The following is a 15,814-nucleotide window of genomic DNA, read 5'->3' on the forward strand; positions in this document are numbered from 1 at the left end:
TGCTGAAAACCCAGCTGTCCACATCTAGTGGAGCTGACCAGCACACAGAACCTGGACCAGGCCTCTGTGCCATTCCTTCCACATCCGGAAGGAATGCCCTTCAAACACGACTTGACAACACACTTGGACCTTGGCCTTTATACAGAAAGGCCCAGGATAACCCATGCTGTCTGTGGTTTAGAAGAGAGAGCAGGCGAGCCCAGCAGCGGAGTGGGCAGAGCCGGCCCTGGGAGTTTCACAAGGCGTAGGAATCCCAGGTCCATCCTGGCCTTTCCAGGAAATCCTGTCATTCAGCCAGGCCATATATACAGGACAGAGCGACCCATCTGCAGAAGACCCTGAATCTGCCATTTTTCCTGCTTAGAGGCCAATCCTGTGTATCTTCTCATTTCCCTCTAGGAAAAGGGAAGGCGAGGATTTTAAAGTCAACACTGAAATGAGAAAGAATTCCCCCAAAGCTAAATTGTTCTGAAAAGTGCCTGGCCAGGAGAAGGAGCAGACAATTGCTGACATGCTACGATACTTCCAACTGTTTCTCCTTGGGTGGCTTGTGCAAGTTTCCAGCTCCCAGACTGAAAGCCCAGGACAGGTAAGATGAAACTTCCACGAGTGTTTGCACTTTTCTTTGTTGTTGCTGTTGTTCATGTGCATGCTGTGTTCAGAAGCCCTTTGTTTCCCCCATAGCATCATAGGAAAAGGTCCCTATCTGGATGTCATCAAGTCAAGAGAAAGTTTGTAAGGAAAGGTTCTGACACTGTTCAATCTCTGCTCTGAGAAGCTGATTTCAGTGCTGTCCTTCCCCCTGCAGACCAGGAAGCACTGGCTTCTGTTGGCCTTAGTCCTCACTCCCCTCATTAGTCAAACACCCTGTCTGTTCACACGTGGAAACTAACTGGTGTGGAAGGACGCCCTGGAGAATTCCAGGGCTGACAGAAGAAGGAGACATGTTCATGAACCCCATCAGGCATCCATCCATCCCTTCTGGCTTCTACAGACCTTGACTGAGACCTTCGTCCAGTCCATTCACACAGCTGCCATTGCAGAGCGGGGCCACTTAGCAGTGACAGCCAATGAGGAGGGTACATTTTGCAATATCTGATTTCTGATCAATTCAGAATAGATTGAAAGCCAGGCTCTGGTGACATGCCTGTAATTCTAGCTACTCAGGAAGTGGAGATTTGAGGATTAAGGTTCAAAGTCAATCTGGGCAGACAAATCCCAGACTCTTATCTTCAAATAACAAGCAAAAAAATGGAAGTAGAGGCACGGCTCAAGTTGTAGAGCTTCAGTCTTGAGCAAAACAATAATAAAAGCTGCTAAAGCAAGAGTGCAAGGCTCTGAGTTCAAGTCCCAGTACTGGCATGTACACACACACACATGCATACGCACAAGCACAGAGAGAGAGAGAGAGAAGACATGCTTCTGCAACCGTGACAAGCAAATGTTTATCCACACACAACAACTATACTCAGGTGGATCTTACTCTGATAATGCTTTTCATGAAAACATGGGGAAATGGCTGCTGGTTACTACTCCACCATGGAAGATAGCTAGGGATGAGTGTGAGCTATGCCTTTCCATGGGTCTGCTTAACAAATGCTCTGAGCTTTACTTTCTGCAGGGACAGTGAGCCACAGTGGTAGAAATGATCACTGCTGCATCATCATCTCCATCACTAGTGTTTACCAGGCCTTGGATCTGCTTGCTTCTCACCTAGATTAAGTTTCTGCCTACTGATAAGAGGTAAATGAGTGAGCCAGTCCACTTCAAAAAGGCCACTTGAAGTTTAAAGGATGTCTTTAAAAGACAGTCATAAATAGAACCTGCAAAGAAAGGAAAGTCAAAGGGCCATCCAGACAACCATCCAAGGAGAAACCTTGATGCACAGAAAACTGCTTTATGAAAACAAGCAGAAGGTTGGGGATTTGGCTCAGTGAAAGAGCACTTGTCTAGCAAGTGCAAAGCCCTGTGTGTGATCCTCAGCTCTGCCACAAGAGAGAGAAAGAGAGTGTGTGAAATATCATAGCTGGCTGGAAGAGCTGAGCACAAGTCGAGGATAATGCCTAACCCATAATAAAGGCTCAATAAGTATTGAAAAAAAATAAATAAAATAAAAGCAAGCAGGTGTTGAGACAGCTAAAAAGAGGCTAATATAAGCTATATGTAAGTAAAGAACATTCCAGTCATATTTGCGTCCATAATGATCTCCAAATGAAAGATTCCAATTTTTATTTTTAAAAAGCAGAGATTTTCATTTTCTTTGTGCCACTGGGGGGTAGGGAAGCGAAAGAGCCAATTAAGGAAGCAGAAAACAGTAATTACTACATGCATGTATGAAAAAGTCCTAGGGAAACCCATTTTTTAAATGGCAAGAAATATTTTAATGAGGATGAAGGAGAGGGGATAAGAAAGAGTATATATGATCAAACTTTATTATATGCATTCATGGAACTATCACCCACCTTTTAAACCCCTGCATTATACAATATGCATTAATGAGAAATGTGGAGGAAAAGGAACATTAACGATTGCATGGTCTTTGACAAATCTCTGCATCCTCTTCCCTTACTCCACTCCAGAAATGAAGATAATACCCTCTCTAAAGCTGTGATGGTCAACTAAAGCAATGCTTTTGGAGGTGTGCATAATCATAAATTGTCCTGCAAACATAAGGTTGCTTCTCAGGTAGACTCTGTATACTGCCATCAGCGTAAAAGCACTGATAACATTTCCATTGTACCTAACCTGTGCTGGCCTGTAGGATGAGCTGTGGGGTGTAGGAGACCCATAGGAGACATAGCCCTCTCCCCAAAGGGTTTTCTCACTGGGGAGCAAAGGCTCACACTGTCCCACTGGGCCAATCGGGGAACAGGCAGAGCTTGAGCAAAAGAAGCCTGATGAGTATGGTTTTGTGGAAGGGATGGTACTAAGCAGAGAAGCAGAGGATATAGACTCAGTAGCCAAGGGGAGGGGAGAGAACACTCCTGTGGGATCAGCAACAGGTGAAGCACTGAGATCAGACAGAGAAGATTTCATGGGCCAGAATACATTGTGGTGCTACTCCAGATACTGAGCAGAGAATCTGTACCTGTTACATTATCAAAAGGTCCAGTGCCTTGAGAGTGCTTATTGAGATCTCCAGCATTACAATGATGACAAAAGGCAAGAGTTCCTTCAAATCGCATTCTTAGTCAGGTGCTCACGCCTATATTCCTAGCTACTCAGGCTGAGATCTGAGGATCACAGTTCAAAGCCAGTCCAGGCAGGAAAGACCATCAGAGGCTTATCTCTAATAAACCACCAAAAGGCCAGAAGTAGAGATGTGGCTCAAGTGGTAGTGTTAGCCTTGAGTAAAAAAGCTAAAGGGTAATGCCCAGGCCCTGAGTTCAAGGCTGGTGTGGGTGTGCACACCTCTGTGTGTGCACATGCACACACACACACACACACACACACACAAATTGCATGCTTAGAAAGAAATAAAAATCTGCTCCAGACTCAGGTCTTCCAACTCCCAAGTTCAGTCTGTATGCCTTACACAAAACTGTTTTAGCAGCAGCTTTCTGGGGAGAGGAAGGAAACTCATGATAGAGAAGGAACTCTGTCTACCCCAGCATCAGAAGCAAGAGGAGTTTGCAAAGGCCTGGCCAGAATAAATCCGGTCACTCATGTTAGCCGTTAATTCTCTGCCATTCTAGGTTGCCCAATAACTGTGCCTCGCATGTCTGTCTCATATCCCCAATGCATTCATTCCATCCACCAGTATTCATGGGCACCACTAGGCATCAGACAGTTTTCTAGGCATGGAGGCTACAGCCAGGGACAACACAAAAAAAATCCCTGGCCATGCAGCCTACTTCTAGATAGATGATCACCCAAGCATTGCAGGTGTCTCTGGCACAGGGCCTGTGTCTTCCACAGCATTTAGCACAGGGCTGGTCCTGCAGCCGATGTCCCTATTGAATTAATTTTGAAAGATTATCCTCAAGGACTACGACTTATGACCACTTGGCCTTAAATAACCTGTGCTAGCAATTTCCTATTTGAGGCACATGTCATGCAATATATTTCAGGTTCTTTGTACAATAGGGGTAATGACATACAGATGAGGGATGTCACATATATAGCACAAACAGTACTCTTGCTTTTCCTATACACAGAGCATGCATTACTCATCGAGCCCAACACTCTACCAGATAGGTTGAAAACAAGGAGCCAGGCATTACCAATCAACCTCATTGCCATCTCTGACATATCTATGGAAATGGAACAAAAAAAATTGACCTGTAAAATGTTAAAAGGGGTGACACTAATCAAGGTACATTGTATTCACAAACTGCTTGTTAAATGTCACCTCCTTTGTACAACTACTTGAAGATAATTTATTTTTTTTAATTGAGCAAGGCAGATTTTGCAAGACTCTGATAAAGAGAACTGATATTCTTTGTTATGTTCCAACAGGCAAAAAGATGTGATAAGGAATCTGTTCTAACAATTAGGACACAGTGCAAATCCTGCTGGCTCAATCTTGGAATCAAGTGCCCAGATGGTTACACTAAGATAACCAACAACTCTGTTGGTGTTCGTGATTGCAGGTACTCATTACAAAAATATAATAATAATAAGTATGTTCAAGTCTTGGCACTCTTGTGATTTCAAAAACTTGTGCAAAGCATTTCCTTGATTTTTCTCTAAGAATACACTGAGTCCACACTGGGCTAACTCCAAATGTACAAACTTTAATTTGCATATGCTACTACTATTGGTCTTAATATAAAACTGACTACATTGCATTTTACAAGTCAGTCACTCTTCCTCTTCCCTTCCTTACTTTTGGTTTTGTTTCATTTGGAAAGGTATCTAGTCTGAATGTGTCAAAAAAAAAAGTCATGAGTCTAATAAGCTGGAGCTTCTTGATGCTAATTTGAAAGCAAAGAAAAGGAACAAAAGAATTTCAGAGCTGAGCACCAGTGGCTCACGCCTGTAATCCTAGCTATTCAGAAGGCTGAGATCTGGAGGATCGAAGTTCAAAGCCAGCTTTGGCAGGAAAATCTGTGGGATACTCTTATCTCCAATTAACCACTACAAAACAAAACAGAAGTGGAGCTGTGGCTCAAAGTGGTAGAGTGCTGCTAGCCTTGAGTAGAGCAGGCCCTGAGTTCAAGTCTCATGGCCAACCAAAGGAAGGAAAGGAACGGAAATGGAAGGGAAGGGAAGGGAAGAAGGAGGGAAGGGGAAGGGGAGGGGAGGGGAAGGGGAGGGGAGGGGAAGGGGAGGGGAAGGAAGGAGAGGGGAGGGAAGGGGAAGGGGAGGGGAGGGGAAGGGGAGGGGAGGGAAGGAGAGGGGAGGGAAGGGGAAGGGGAGGGGAAGGAAGGAGAGGGGAGGGAAGGGGAAGGGGAGGGAAGGGGAAGGGGAGGGAAGGGGAAGGGGAGGGAAGGGGAAGGGGAGGGAAGGGGAAGGGGAGGGAAGGGGAAGGGGAGGGAAGGGGAAGGGGAGGGGAAGGAAGGAGAGGGGAGGGAAGGGGAAGGGGAGGGGAAGGGGAGGGGAGGGGAAGGGGAGGGGAGGGAAGGGGAGGGAAGGGGAAGGGGAGGGAAGGGGAAGGGGAGGGGAGGGGAAGGGGAGGGGAGGGAAGGGGAGGGAAGGGGAAGGGGAGGGAAGGGGAAGGGGAGGGAAGGGGAAGGGGAGGGGAAGGGGAGGGAAGGGGAAGGGGAGGGGAAGGAAGGAGAGGGGAGGGAAGGGGAAGGAGAGGGGAGGGGAAGGGGAGGGGAGGGAAGGGGAAGGGGAGGGGAAGGAAGGGGAAGGGGAGGGAAGGGGAAGGGGAGGGGAAGGAAGGAGAGGGGAGGGAAGGGGAGGGAAGGGGAAGGGGAGGGAAGGGAAGGGGAGGGGAAGGAAGGAGAGGGGAGGGAAGGGGAAGGGGAGGGGAAGGAAGGAGAGGGGAGGGAAGGGGAAGGGGAGGGGAAGGAAGGAGAGGGGAGGGAAGGGGAAGGGGAGGGGAAGGAAGGAGAGGGGAGGGAAGGAAAGAGAGAAGCAAGAAAGTAAGAGAGAGAGAGAGAGAGAATTTCAGCATGGTAGCAGGTGCCAGAGGTTCATATCTGTAATCCTAACTACTTAAGAGGAGGAGAATTGGGACTGAGAAGGTGGCTCAGTGGTAGAGCGCTTGCCTTGCATACTTGAGGCCCTGGGTTCGATTCCTCAGCACCATATAAGCAAAAGGAAAAAAGCCGGAAGTGGCGCTGTGGCTCAAGTGATAGAGCGCTAGCCTTGAGCTGAAGAGCTGAGGGACAGCACCCAGGCCCAGAGTTCAGGCCCCACAACAGGACCCAAAAAAAAAAAAAAAAAGAGGAGGAGAATTGAAGGATTACAATGTGAGGACAACCCAGAAAGAAAAGTTCACAAGATCCTATCTCAACTCATTTCTGAGCACAGTTGCACATGCCTGTTATCCTAAGTGGCATAGGAGGCTGAGATCGTGATGATCAAGTTTCCAGGTCAGCCTATTCAGAAAAGCTGAGAGACTCCATCTCAACAGAGGGATGATGGATGAGGTTAACAGACACTTGTTACCCCAGCAACTACTGGAAACTTAAAATGAACTGATAACCATCCAGCCATGAGCTCAGGCAGAAAATTAAAAACTATCTTTAAAGTAACCAGCAAAAACCAGGGCTGAAAAAATAAGAGAAAGAGGAGAGGGAGGAGGAAAGGGAAGAGGAAGAGAAGGGGGAATAGAGAAAAAGGAGGATTAGAAAGGGAGGAGGAGGAAATGGAGGAAGAATATTAACAGGGTTGAAATTTTTGTTGATGGTTACATTCTTTTCTTTTTTCTTCCCTTCCTCTCCCTAGTACCAAGGTTTGAACTCAGGGCCTTGTGCTTGCTCAGATAGCACTCTATCACTTGAGCCATGTCTCCATGCCTGGCTTTTTGCTGGTTTTTTTTCTTTTTTGGAGATGGAGCATCACGAATTTCTCTGCCCAGGCTAGCTTTGAGCAAAGATCTAGGCCCTAAGCCTCCTGAGCAGCTAGGTTTACAGGCATGAGCCACATGTGCTCATCTGAGTTCTGCATTCTTTTTGTTGTTGTTGTTTTTGGTTTTGGTCAATTGCAGGGCTTGAACTGAGAGCCTGGGCACTGTTCCTGAGCCTCTTTGTGCTCAAGACTAGTGCTCTACCACTTCAGCCACAGCGCCACTTCCAGTTTTTGAGTGGCTCATTGTAGATAAAGAGTCTCATGGGGACTTTTCTGCCTGGGCTGGCTTTGAACTGCAATCATCAGATCTCAGCCTCCTGAGTAGCTAGGATTACATGTGTGAGCCACTGGTGCCAGGCATGTTTGGCCTTCTTAAAGATCTCCATACAAAATCATCATAATTCATGGCTACTTCTGGCAAAGAGTTCATTCAGCTTCTCACCAGCTAATGGGGATATCCATGAGGCTCAGAGACAAAAGCAATGCTTACTAATTTGGAAATCAAATATCTCTCAATGAGTTCATTTTCAGTTCAAGAATGAAAAACTGGTATTTTAAAATTTTGTGTGGAATAAAATCTTAATGCTATTATATTACATGTGAATGCACATTGTTTAACATACCCACAGTACATACTACTCCACAAATCACTATTTTAAATAGTTTCACAATATTTTAATTGGCCATTCTAGAATTAACAAACATATATCTGCACTTGACCCCTGAATTTCTGAACATATTTGCAGCCAGTTTCATTTTCAACTAGAATTATATCAAAGCTCAAGGTTAAAAGAATACATCTCCCTTGTGAAAGTCAATAAATGCTAAGAAAAGTAAATAAGTAAAGTAATATGCCCACTGTCCTGAGAATACTTTTGTACTGGCTAATGTCCTGTTCAGGGCCAAAGTAAGCACCGAATTAGACCCTGTGTGTGTGTGTGAGTGTGTGTGTGTGTGTGTGTGTGTGTGTGTTTGTGTGTGTGTGCGTGCGTGCATGCACACATACACACACACACCATTACAATTTTGTACTCCTACTGTTTGTTTCAGTATTGAAGACTTTGTTGTCTCATTCATTTGTGCTGGAACAAATCCAAGACTGACTCTTTTGTTTGGTCTTGTTTTATATTTTCGGTGTTTCTTAAAATCACCTTATTTAAGTAGGATTCACATGCAAAAACTGTACATGCTGGGTGCCAGTGGCTCATGCCTGTAATCACAACTGTTCTGGAGGCTAAGATCTGAGGATTGATGCTTGAGGCCAGTGCTCAAAGTGCTAGAGCACTAGCCTTGAGCAGATAGGCTCAGGGACATAGCCCAGGCCCTGAGTTCAAGCCCCAGGACTGGTACACACACACACACACACACACACACACACACACACACACACACACACACACACAGAGCTGTATCTATCTAAATGTACACAACTCAATGTACTTAGAGAAAAGTATATACCCATAAAGCCATCACCACAAGCAATGCCATAAACATGTCCATCACTTCCAAAAGTTTTCTCCGGTCCTCATTTTTTGGGGCAATAAGAACACTCAATGCAAAGTCTATCCTTTTTTGCAAATTTTATGCATCCATTTTTAAGTTAACATTATTAATAACTATAGTCAGTATACCTTTCAATAGAATTCTAGGACTTTCTTATTTTTGCATAGCCAAAACTTTGTTTCCTTTTTACACAATACCAAATTTTCCCTTCATTCCAGCCCCAGGAAACCACCAGTCTACTCTCTGCTCATTTTAGATTCCTCATATAAGTATTACCATGGAATATTTGTCATTTTGTATCTGGCCTATATTATACACAGTAAAATATATCTGGCCTAGGCTACACATGGCATAATATCCTTCTGTTAATCCATGTTGCTTACAAAGTACAAGACATCTTTCTTTTTAAAGGGTAAAAATGTTCCATTATGAATATTACATACCACGTTCATAGAATATCATTATATATCATATCCATATTATTTATATAATTACATATTATCATATCATTATGTACCACATTATATATCACTATATGTTGTTTATATAACATACGTCATATATGTCTACACATATATGATACATATATACTATATTTTCTCCATCCTTTCATCCTTTGATGGAAGTTTAGATTGCTCCCATGTCTTGGCTATTGTGAATTATGATGCAATGAACATGAACACATATCTTTTTGAGATCTTAATATCAATTCCTTTGGCTAGAGCCCCAGAAATAGGATTGACGGACCACATGATAGTTCCATTTTTAATATTTGAAGAGCTTCCAAACTATTTTTATGGTTTCTGTATCACTTTGCATTACCACCTCTGTGTACAGTGGTTTCTTTTTTTTTCCATATCCTGACCAATCCTTATTGTATTGGGGCTTTTTAAAAAATATAATGACTATCCTAATAGTGGTGAGATCATGTCTCACTATGGTTTTGCCTTGACTTTCACTGACGATATATGATGCGGACATTCATTCATGTACCTGTTACCCTCTTATATGTGGGAACACGGCCTTGAACTCACCTTCCTTCTGTTCTTTTCTTGTTGGTGGTGGTGGTGGTGGTCATGGTGGTCATGGGGCTTGAACTCTGGGCCTGGGCACTATCTCTCAGCTCTTCAACTCAAGGCGAGCACTCTACCACTTGAGCCACAGCACCACTTCCAGTTTCCTGGTAGTTATTTTGAGATAAGAGTCTCACAGACTTCCCTGCCTGGGCTGGCTTTGAACCAAGATCCTCCTCAGTTCAAAGGTTGATATCCTCAGATATCAGCCTCCTAAGTAGCTAGAATTACTGGTGTGAGCCACCCCTCTGTTCTTTTTTTATTTTATTTTTATTTTTTTGGGGGGGGGTCTGGTCATGGGCCTGAACTCTGGGCCTGGACGCTGTCCCTCAGCTCTTCAGCTCAAGGCTAGCGCTCTACCACTTGAGCCACAGCGCCACTTCTGGCTTTTTTTTTCTGGTTATGTGGTACTGAGGAATCGAACCCAGGGCCTCATCCATGCAAAGCAAGTGCTCTACCACTGAGCCACCTTCTCAGCCCTTCCCTCTGTTCTTAAAGAGAACCCAGTTGTCAAAGATGAGACTGATGAAGGATGCTCTCTAGTCATACTGTAGTCTAATCTAGAAATAAGCCAGACCCTCACACAGACAATGGTGCCTAGTCTCTATGGAATTGCTACTCTAGAGCTGCACCTCAGCTGGCACTAGAAATACTTCTGAAGAACTCATCATTCTATCTCCTACAAGGATACTGAGGTGCATATCACTCACTCCATTACACTGCCTCTGCCACAGAAATGACTACATCTATGGTATCTGCAATAAATAAGCTAATCTTAAACAATAAGTTTGCATTAAATCCTGTACATTGTGTAACTCACCACCTTTCCCTTCTAGCACTGACGGCTAGATACTCTGTGAGCGGTCTGAGGCCCACCTCTGACATGTGCCAAGACCTAATAATTTATTTTATCTACTAGCTTCACTCCCAATTCCACTTGAGGTACTTCCTCCTGTGTTCATAGCTTCTCACGTTTTCCCCCCTCCATTTATAACAATTAAGTATAACAATTAAGCCAACGGGCACTGGTGGCTCACCTATAATCCTGTCTACTCAAGTGGCTGAAATCTGAGGATCCAGGTTCAAACCACTCCAGGCAGGAAATTTCTATGCAACTCTTATCTCTAATTACCCACCAAAAACCTGGAAGTAGAGCTGTGGTTCAAGTGGTAGAGTGCTAACCTTGAACAAAAAAAAAAAATGCTCAGGGACAGTGCCCAGGCCCTGAGTTCAAGTCCCAGGATCAGCACAGATAAAAATAGAAACTAAGAATAAAATAATATAATAATAATAATTTATGATTAAGTTTTATTCTACCTAGAGAGCCAATTTTGTTTAATCTATATTTTTTAATATGGATAAGTATACAGACCTAGAGCAATCTCACCACCTGCTTAACTTCACTGCTCGTATCTCAATGGGTAACATCCTCTCTTTGCTCCCACAAGGTATAACTATGACGTCAAATCATACTCTTGGCCTTTGCCTGGGTGCCGCCATATTTGTAGGAAGAACTACCTCCAGCCTCAATGTTGTCCAGGACACTGGGGGCCAGACTGCCAGGGTAAGTAGTACTATGCTTTAATCCTTCCTTCTGAATGTCCCATTTAACAGAAATTTGAGATGAAGAAAGTCTAATAAAAATAGAATAAAAGCAACATTTTCTAGAAATTTCTATTTCAGTCTATCTGCAGAAGAAAAATAAAAACCTCTCTTGCCCTGTCTGTTTTTATAATGAAATCTGTTACATTCTGCTAGAGATCTTCTCTCTTTAAGAGAATTCTTTTCTAAATCAGAAAAGGGGAATTGAAAGGATGTTCATTTTCACGAAAAAGAAAAAAAACAGTTTATTGTCGAAGGATGAATGTTGGATAAATGTGATCCCTCTGCCAAAAACAAAGCAACTCTTTTAAGAAGAAATTTTGTTACATCTCAAAGACTGTAATTACTGTTTAGAAACAAAAATAATCATGAAGTATTCTAGATATTTAAATCTCAGGATGGAATAAACAAGCTCTATTATGTTGAACTTAAGATGCTTCAATGTAAAGAAACTGTATAATGTAAATGTACATATAGACAAATTAATTCTGACCTATTCTCTCAGTTGATGAGCAACTCAGACTTTTGTGGTCATGCATAACATTCCTTAGCTGAAACCGATTGCAGATGTTGATATTTGCTATGTTAAGCAAACAGTGTGAAATTCCTCCTCCTTCCCCTTTTCAGCGATTAAATCATAATTTTTTAACCAATGAGTTCACCACTTGTTCCTATCTTCTAAGATATAATGAAAACATCGCCTTAGGATCCTCATAAAATGAGTTGGATTTCGCTTTGTTGTTTTTTAAAGTAATATAAGCAAATAAGAAAGCTAGTAAGAAAAATATTGACTCATATTCTGTTATATAAAGAACCCTTATAACAGAATATGAGTCAATATGTTTTGGCTTGTTTCAATTTTGGTGGAGGTTTTTTCCCATATTACTTTCAAATTGTTGAGCTTGCCTTGTACATGTAGTATGTCTCCTGTGTTTGGATTGCTTTGGTTTTCTTCTTAACTAACAATTCAATAATATACTAACTTCCATTTGTTTAATACCACTGACATAGGTCCTGGAGAAGAAGTACTTGGCTCTTGATTATGTCATATAATTCTTAAAGCAAATCTTTGAGTTAGACAGTTATCTATGAGGATTCAAATGGTCAAAGATTATCTTCTTGCCCATTTAATTTAAGGATGATAAGTGATTAAGTTCAAGTTTTTCCAGCACCAAAAGCTGCTTGCTCTCTTCTGCATCATTTCACTGCTTAACATAGAGCTTGTCAAAAAAAAGAGATGTGTGTGTGAGAGAGAGAGAGACAGAGACAGAATCAGAGACAGAGACAGAGACAAAGAAAGAGAGAGATCTTCTACATGTCTTTCTAATTCCTCCTTTGATGGTCCCTTCAGCCTTTCCAGTCACTATCTAGAGTATATTCCTTGCTATGCAGGATCAAGATTTGGGATTGATTCTCCCAGCCCTCCTGTCTATGAACTTTCCTGTGCTAGCTTTCACCCAGCATGTTGATACTGTGCATTTCTTTGAGTTTAGCATACCACATCAGGCATTCAGAAGCAAAGCATTATACTCATAAACGGACATGTTGAATTGAAACCCCTTTGTACAACTACTTGAAGATAATTTTTTAAAAGATTTTAAAGCAATCGCCCCACACTTTCAGATTTCAAGGACTGCTTTTGTGTCAGATATGGCCACACCACAGTTAGCTCCTACAGACATCTCAATACAACAGAAAGAACTTTTAGATTTGCTTTCTTCTTTCTGGACAGTGAAAACTAATCTGCTGTTATCTTATTAATCAGACACAGGGTAGACAAGAAAAGACTTTGTCTAAGATACATTACATAACTTGTCTTGTCTAATAGAATGAACCAACAGGCCACAGCCAGGAGAGCAAAAGAAGACAGAGCCAGCAACCAAAAGATCTGGTCTGAATTTAGATCTTCTACTAGTTTGGGCGAATAGCTTCCTGCTTATGCCTCATCTGTCAAATGAGAGGTCACTGAGTTCTACTTTACAAAACTATAAGGAGATTTTCAGACATTATTCTGGTCATTTTTTTTTTTTTAAAAAGGACTTGGTAAGAAAGCACTGGGTAAAAGTTTTATGAATCAAATGAATGAGTAAATCATAATCAAAACCACCCTCTAATCATAAAAGACAAGCAAAATAACCCTCTTTCTGTGAGCTTTTTTTTATAAGAGTGGATAATGTCTTAAACATCAGCAGGCAAACAGGATTCATAATCGATAACAGATTTTGTGCTATCACGCACTTAGAGCAGGTAACTGTGGGCAAGGGTCATCTTAGGATCAGAAGCATCTAAAACAATTCATTGAATGCTCATGCATATCCTTTGGACAGGTCTGGAGGCCAGAGAAGCAAAACAGGCAAAAAAGCAAGTCCTGAACATTATTTTCTGTCGACATTGATTTCTGTTGTCCTCGCACTGGGGTAAAAGGCTACTTCCCTTTATCTTCTATTCCAAACACACTAAATGTCACAGAAGCCTTCCTTCCTGCAGCTCAGGAAGAAGATAAATCCTCCATTTGGTTGTGCATTTCACCTCTCCCCCTCGGTGGCAGTGACAAGCAAAGTCCTGCCTATCACATTCCTCATCCGCCAGGGCAAGGCCATTCCAGAGCTGCTGACAGGCTCCTTGGCTGGGGAAGGACATTTCCAGCCCCAGGAGTGACCTTCCACTGAGGCGGATGGGCATCCACTTCCTTTATAGAAACAACAGCAAACACGTTCAGACTCTACACCTCTGCCCACTTCGCAACACGATTCTAGTTCTATCTAAAATAACAATAAATGATGCTAAAAGCATACAAAACACAGAAAAGTAATGAAAAAAAATGTCATCTTCTAAAATTAAGAATAAGGGGTGAATCCTCACTTGGGGGGTGGGGGCAGGGAATATATCATCCTGACATAAGCAAGTTGTTTGCACTTGAATTTAACCTGATTCTTCCTGAGTAAAATTTGGACTGCTTGGTGCGTAAATGCCTAAGCACATACACAAGTCTTTGCTCATTGACACACAAAGACAGTTTTAAGTTGAAATTTTAGTCATATTTGAACAGCTGATATTTTACTTTAGATGAAAATCATTCTCTCCCTCCCCCACCTTGTGTATGTGTGTGTGTGTGTGTGTGTGTGAGTGTGTGTGTGTGTGTGTGTGTGTGCATGTGTGCATATGTGTGCACTCACATGCCAGTACTGAGGCCTAAACTCAGGGTCTCACATGCTCACTTGACTTTTGCCCAAGGCTAGCACTGTACAATGTGAGCCACAGCTCAATTTCAGCTTTTTGGTAGTTAATTAGGTATAAAAAAAATCTCACACACTTTCCTGCCTGAGCTGGCTTCACACCACAATCCTCAGACTCCTGAGTAACTAGGATTACAGGTGTGAGCCACTGCTGCCCGACTTGTGCTGATATTTCCTTGTCATTGTGACAATATCAAGACAATATCAAGCTGTCCTTTGGCCAGACGCCCGTGGATATGAGGATCACAGTTCAAAGCCAGCCAGGGCAGGAAAGTCTGTGAGACTCTTATCTCCAATAAACCACTAGAAAACTGGTAGTGGCGCTATGGCTCAAGTGGTAGAGCGCTCACCTCGAGCTGAAGAGCTGAGGGACAGTGTCCAGGCCCAGAGTTCAAGCCCCATGACCGACAGAAAAAAAAAGCCATCCTTTGAAGCAAGTTCTTTGTTTTGCTTGGAGTAACACCTACTACTGGGTTCACCTGAAGAACCTTCATTTCCCACACAAACAATCCAACGAGCTATACACAGAAGCTAGACATAGATTTATACCAAGTAGGACAGATTTTCTGCTAGCCCTGGACAGCCAGCTTCAAAACAAGGGTAGTAAAGCGAACTACAGCCCCTTAGGAAATAAAGTTACAAGGAGGTCCTGGCCTAGTGATAGGCAGGAAGTTACTATCTTCCTTTAAAACAACAGACTAGCTAATGATTTGCTGACAACTAATAATGGTTAAATACCCTGCGTGAACAAAGTCATGATACAGGAGACCACCAGAATAGAAGGGACCAAAAAGGAAATGTGATAGTGGCCCAAAGAAGTCTTATCAGTTGCTTCAGCCTAACAATGCTCCAGAAACACGCCCGTGTGGCAAATTCTATAGCAGCTATTTCAAGTGTGATTTCCAAGAATGCCAATTCATCATCTTTATTCTTAATGGGGTCTGAGGGGATAGAAAATGATTTAAGATGCAGGAAATACATTTATACTCTTACTTAAGATTTTTATTTAAAAAACCAAGCAAGTAGCCAGGCACCCGTGGCTTATACCAGTAATCCTAGCTACTCAGGAGGCTGAGATCTGAGGATCATGTTTCAAAGCCAGCCTGGACAGGAAATTTCATGAGACTCTTATATGCAATAAAGCTGGAAGTGGTGCTATGGCTCAAGCAATAGAACACCAGCTTTGAGCAAAAGAAGCTCAGAGACAGTGCCCAGGCCCTGAGTTCAAGCCTCAGGACCGGGGGGGAGAAAAAAGCAAGTAGTTTTCATATAATGTTAAGACATTCTATTTAGGGTATTTAAAAAAAAAAAAAAAAGGAGGCTTCCCTCCCCATACTCCCACTGCCTTTCTCCGAAGTTCCTTCCAGGACTGGCCTATTTATTAGGATCATACATTTATTGGGTGCTTACTATATATGTATATATATGCAACACCTA

General features: G+C 42.7%; 1 protein-coding gene across 1 annotated transcript in view; it reads left to right on the top strand.

Annotated features, from left to right (window-relative positions):
• Positions 1-352: 352 nt before the first annotated feature.
• Stab2 (stabilin 2) overlaps positions 353-15,814 on the top strand; it is a 139,701-nt gene continuing 124,239 nt past the window's right edge. The window contains exons 1-3 of the mRNA XM_042693213.1: positions 353-589; positions 4,459-4,592; positions 10,988-11,103. Of these exons, the coding sequence (XP_042549147.1) occupies positions 512-589; positions 4,459-4,592; positions 10,988-11,103 (328 nt within the window). The 5' untranslated portion in view covers positions 353-511. The remainder of the gene's footprint in view (positions 590-4,458; positions 4,593-10,987; positions 11,104-15,814) is intronic.

Source organism: Dipodomys spectabilis, unplaced genomic scaffold (genome assembly GCF_019054845.1).
Source record: "Dipodomys spectabilis isolate Male_0828 unplaced genomic scaffold, ASM1905484v1 ptg000163l, whole genome shotgun sequence".
NCBI lineage: Eukaryota > Metazoa > Chordata > Mammalia > Rodentia > Heteromyidae > Dipodomys > Dipodomys spectabilis.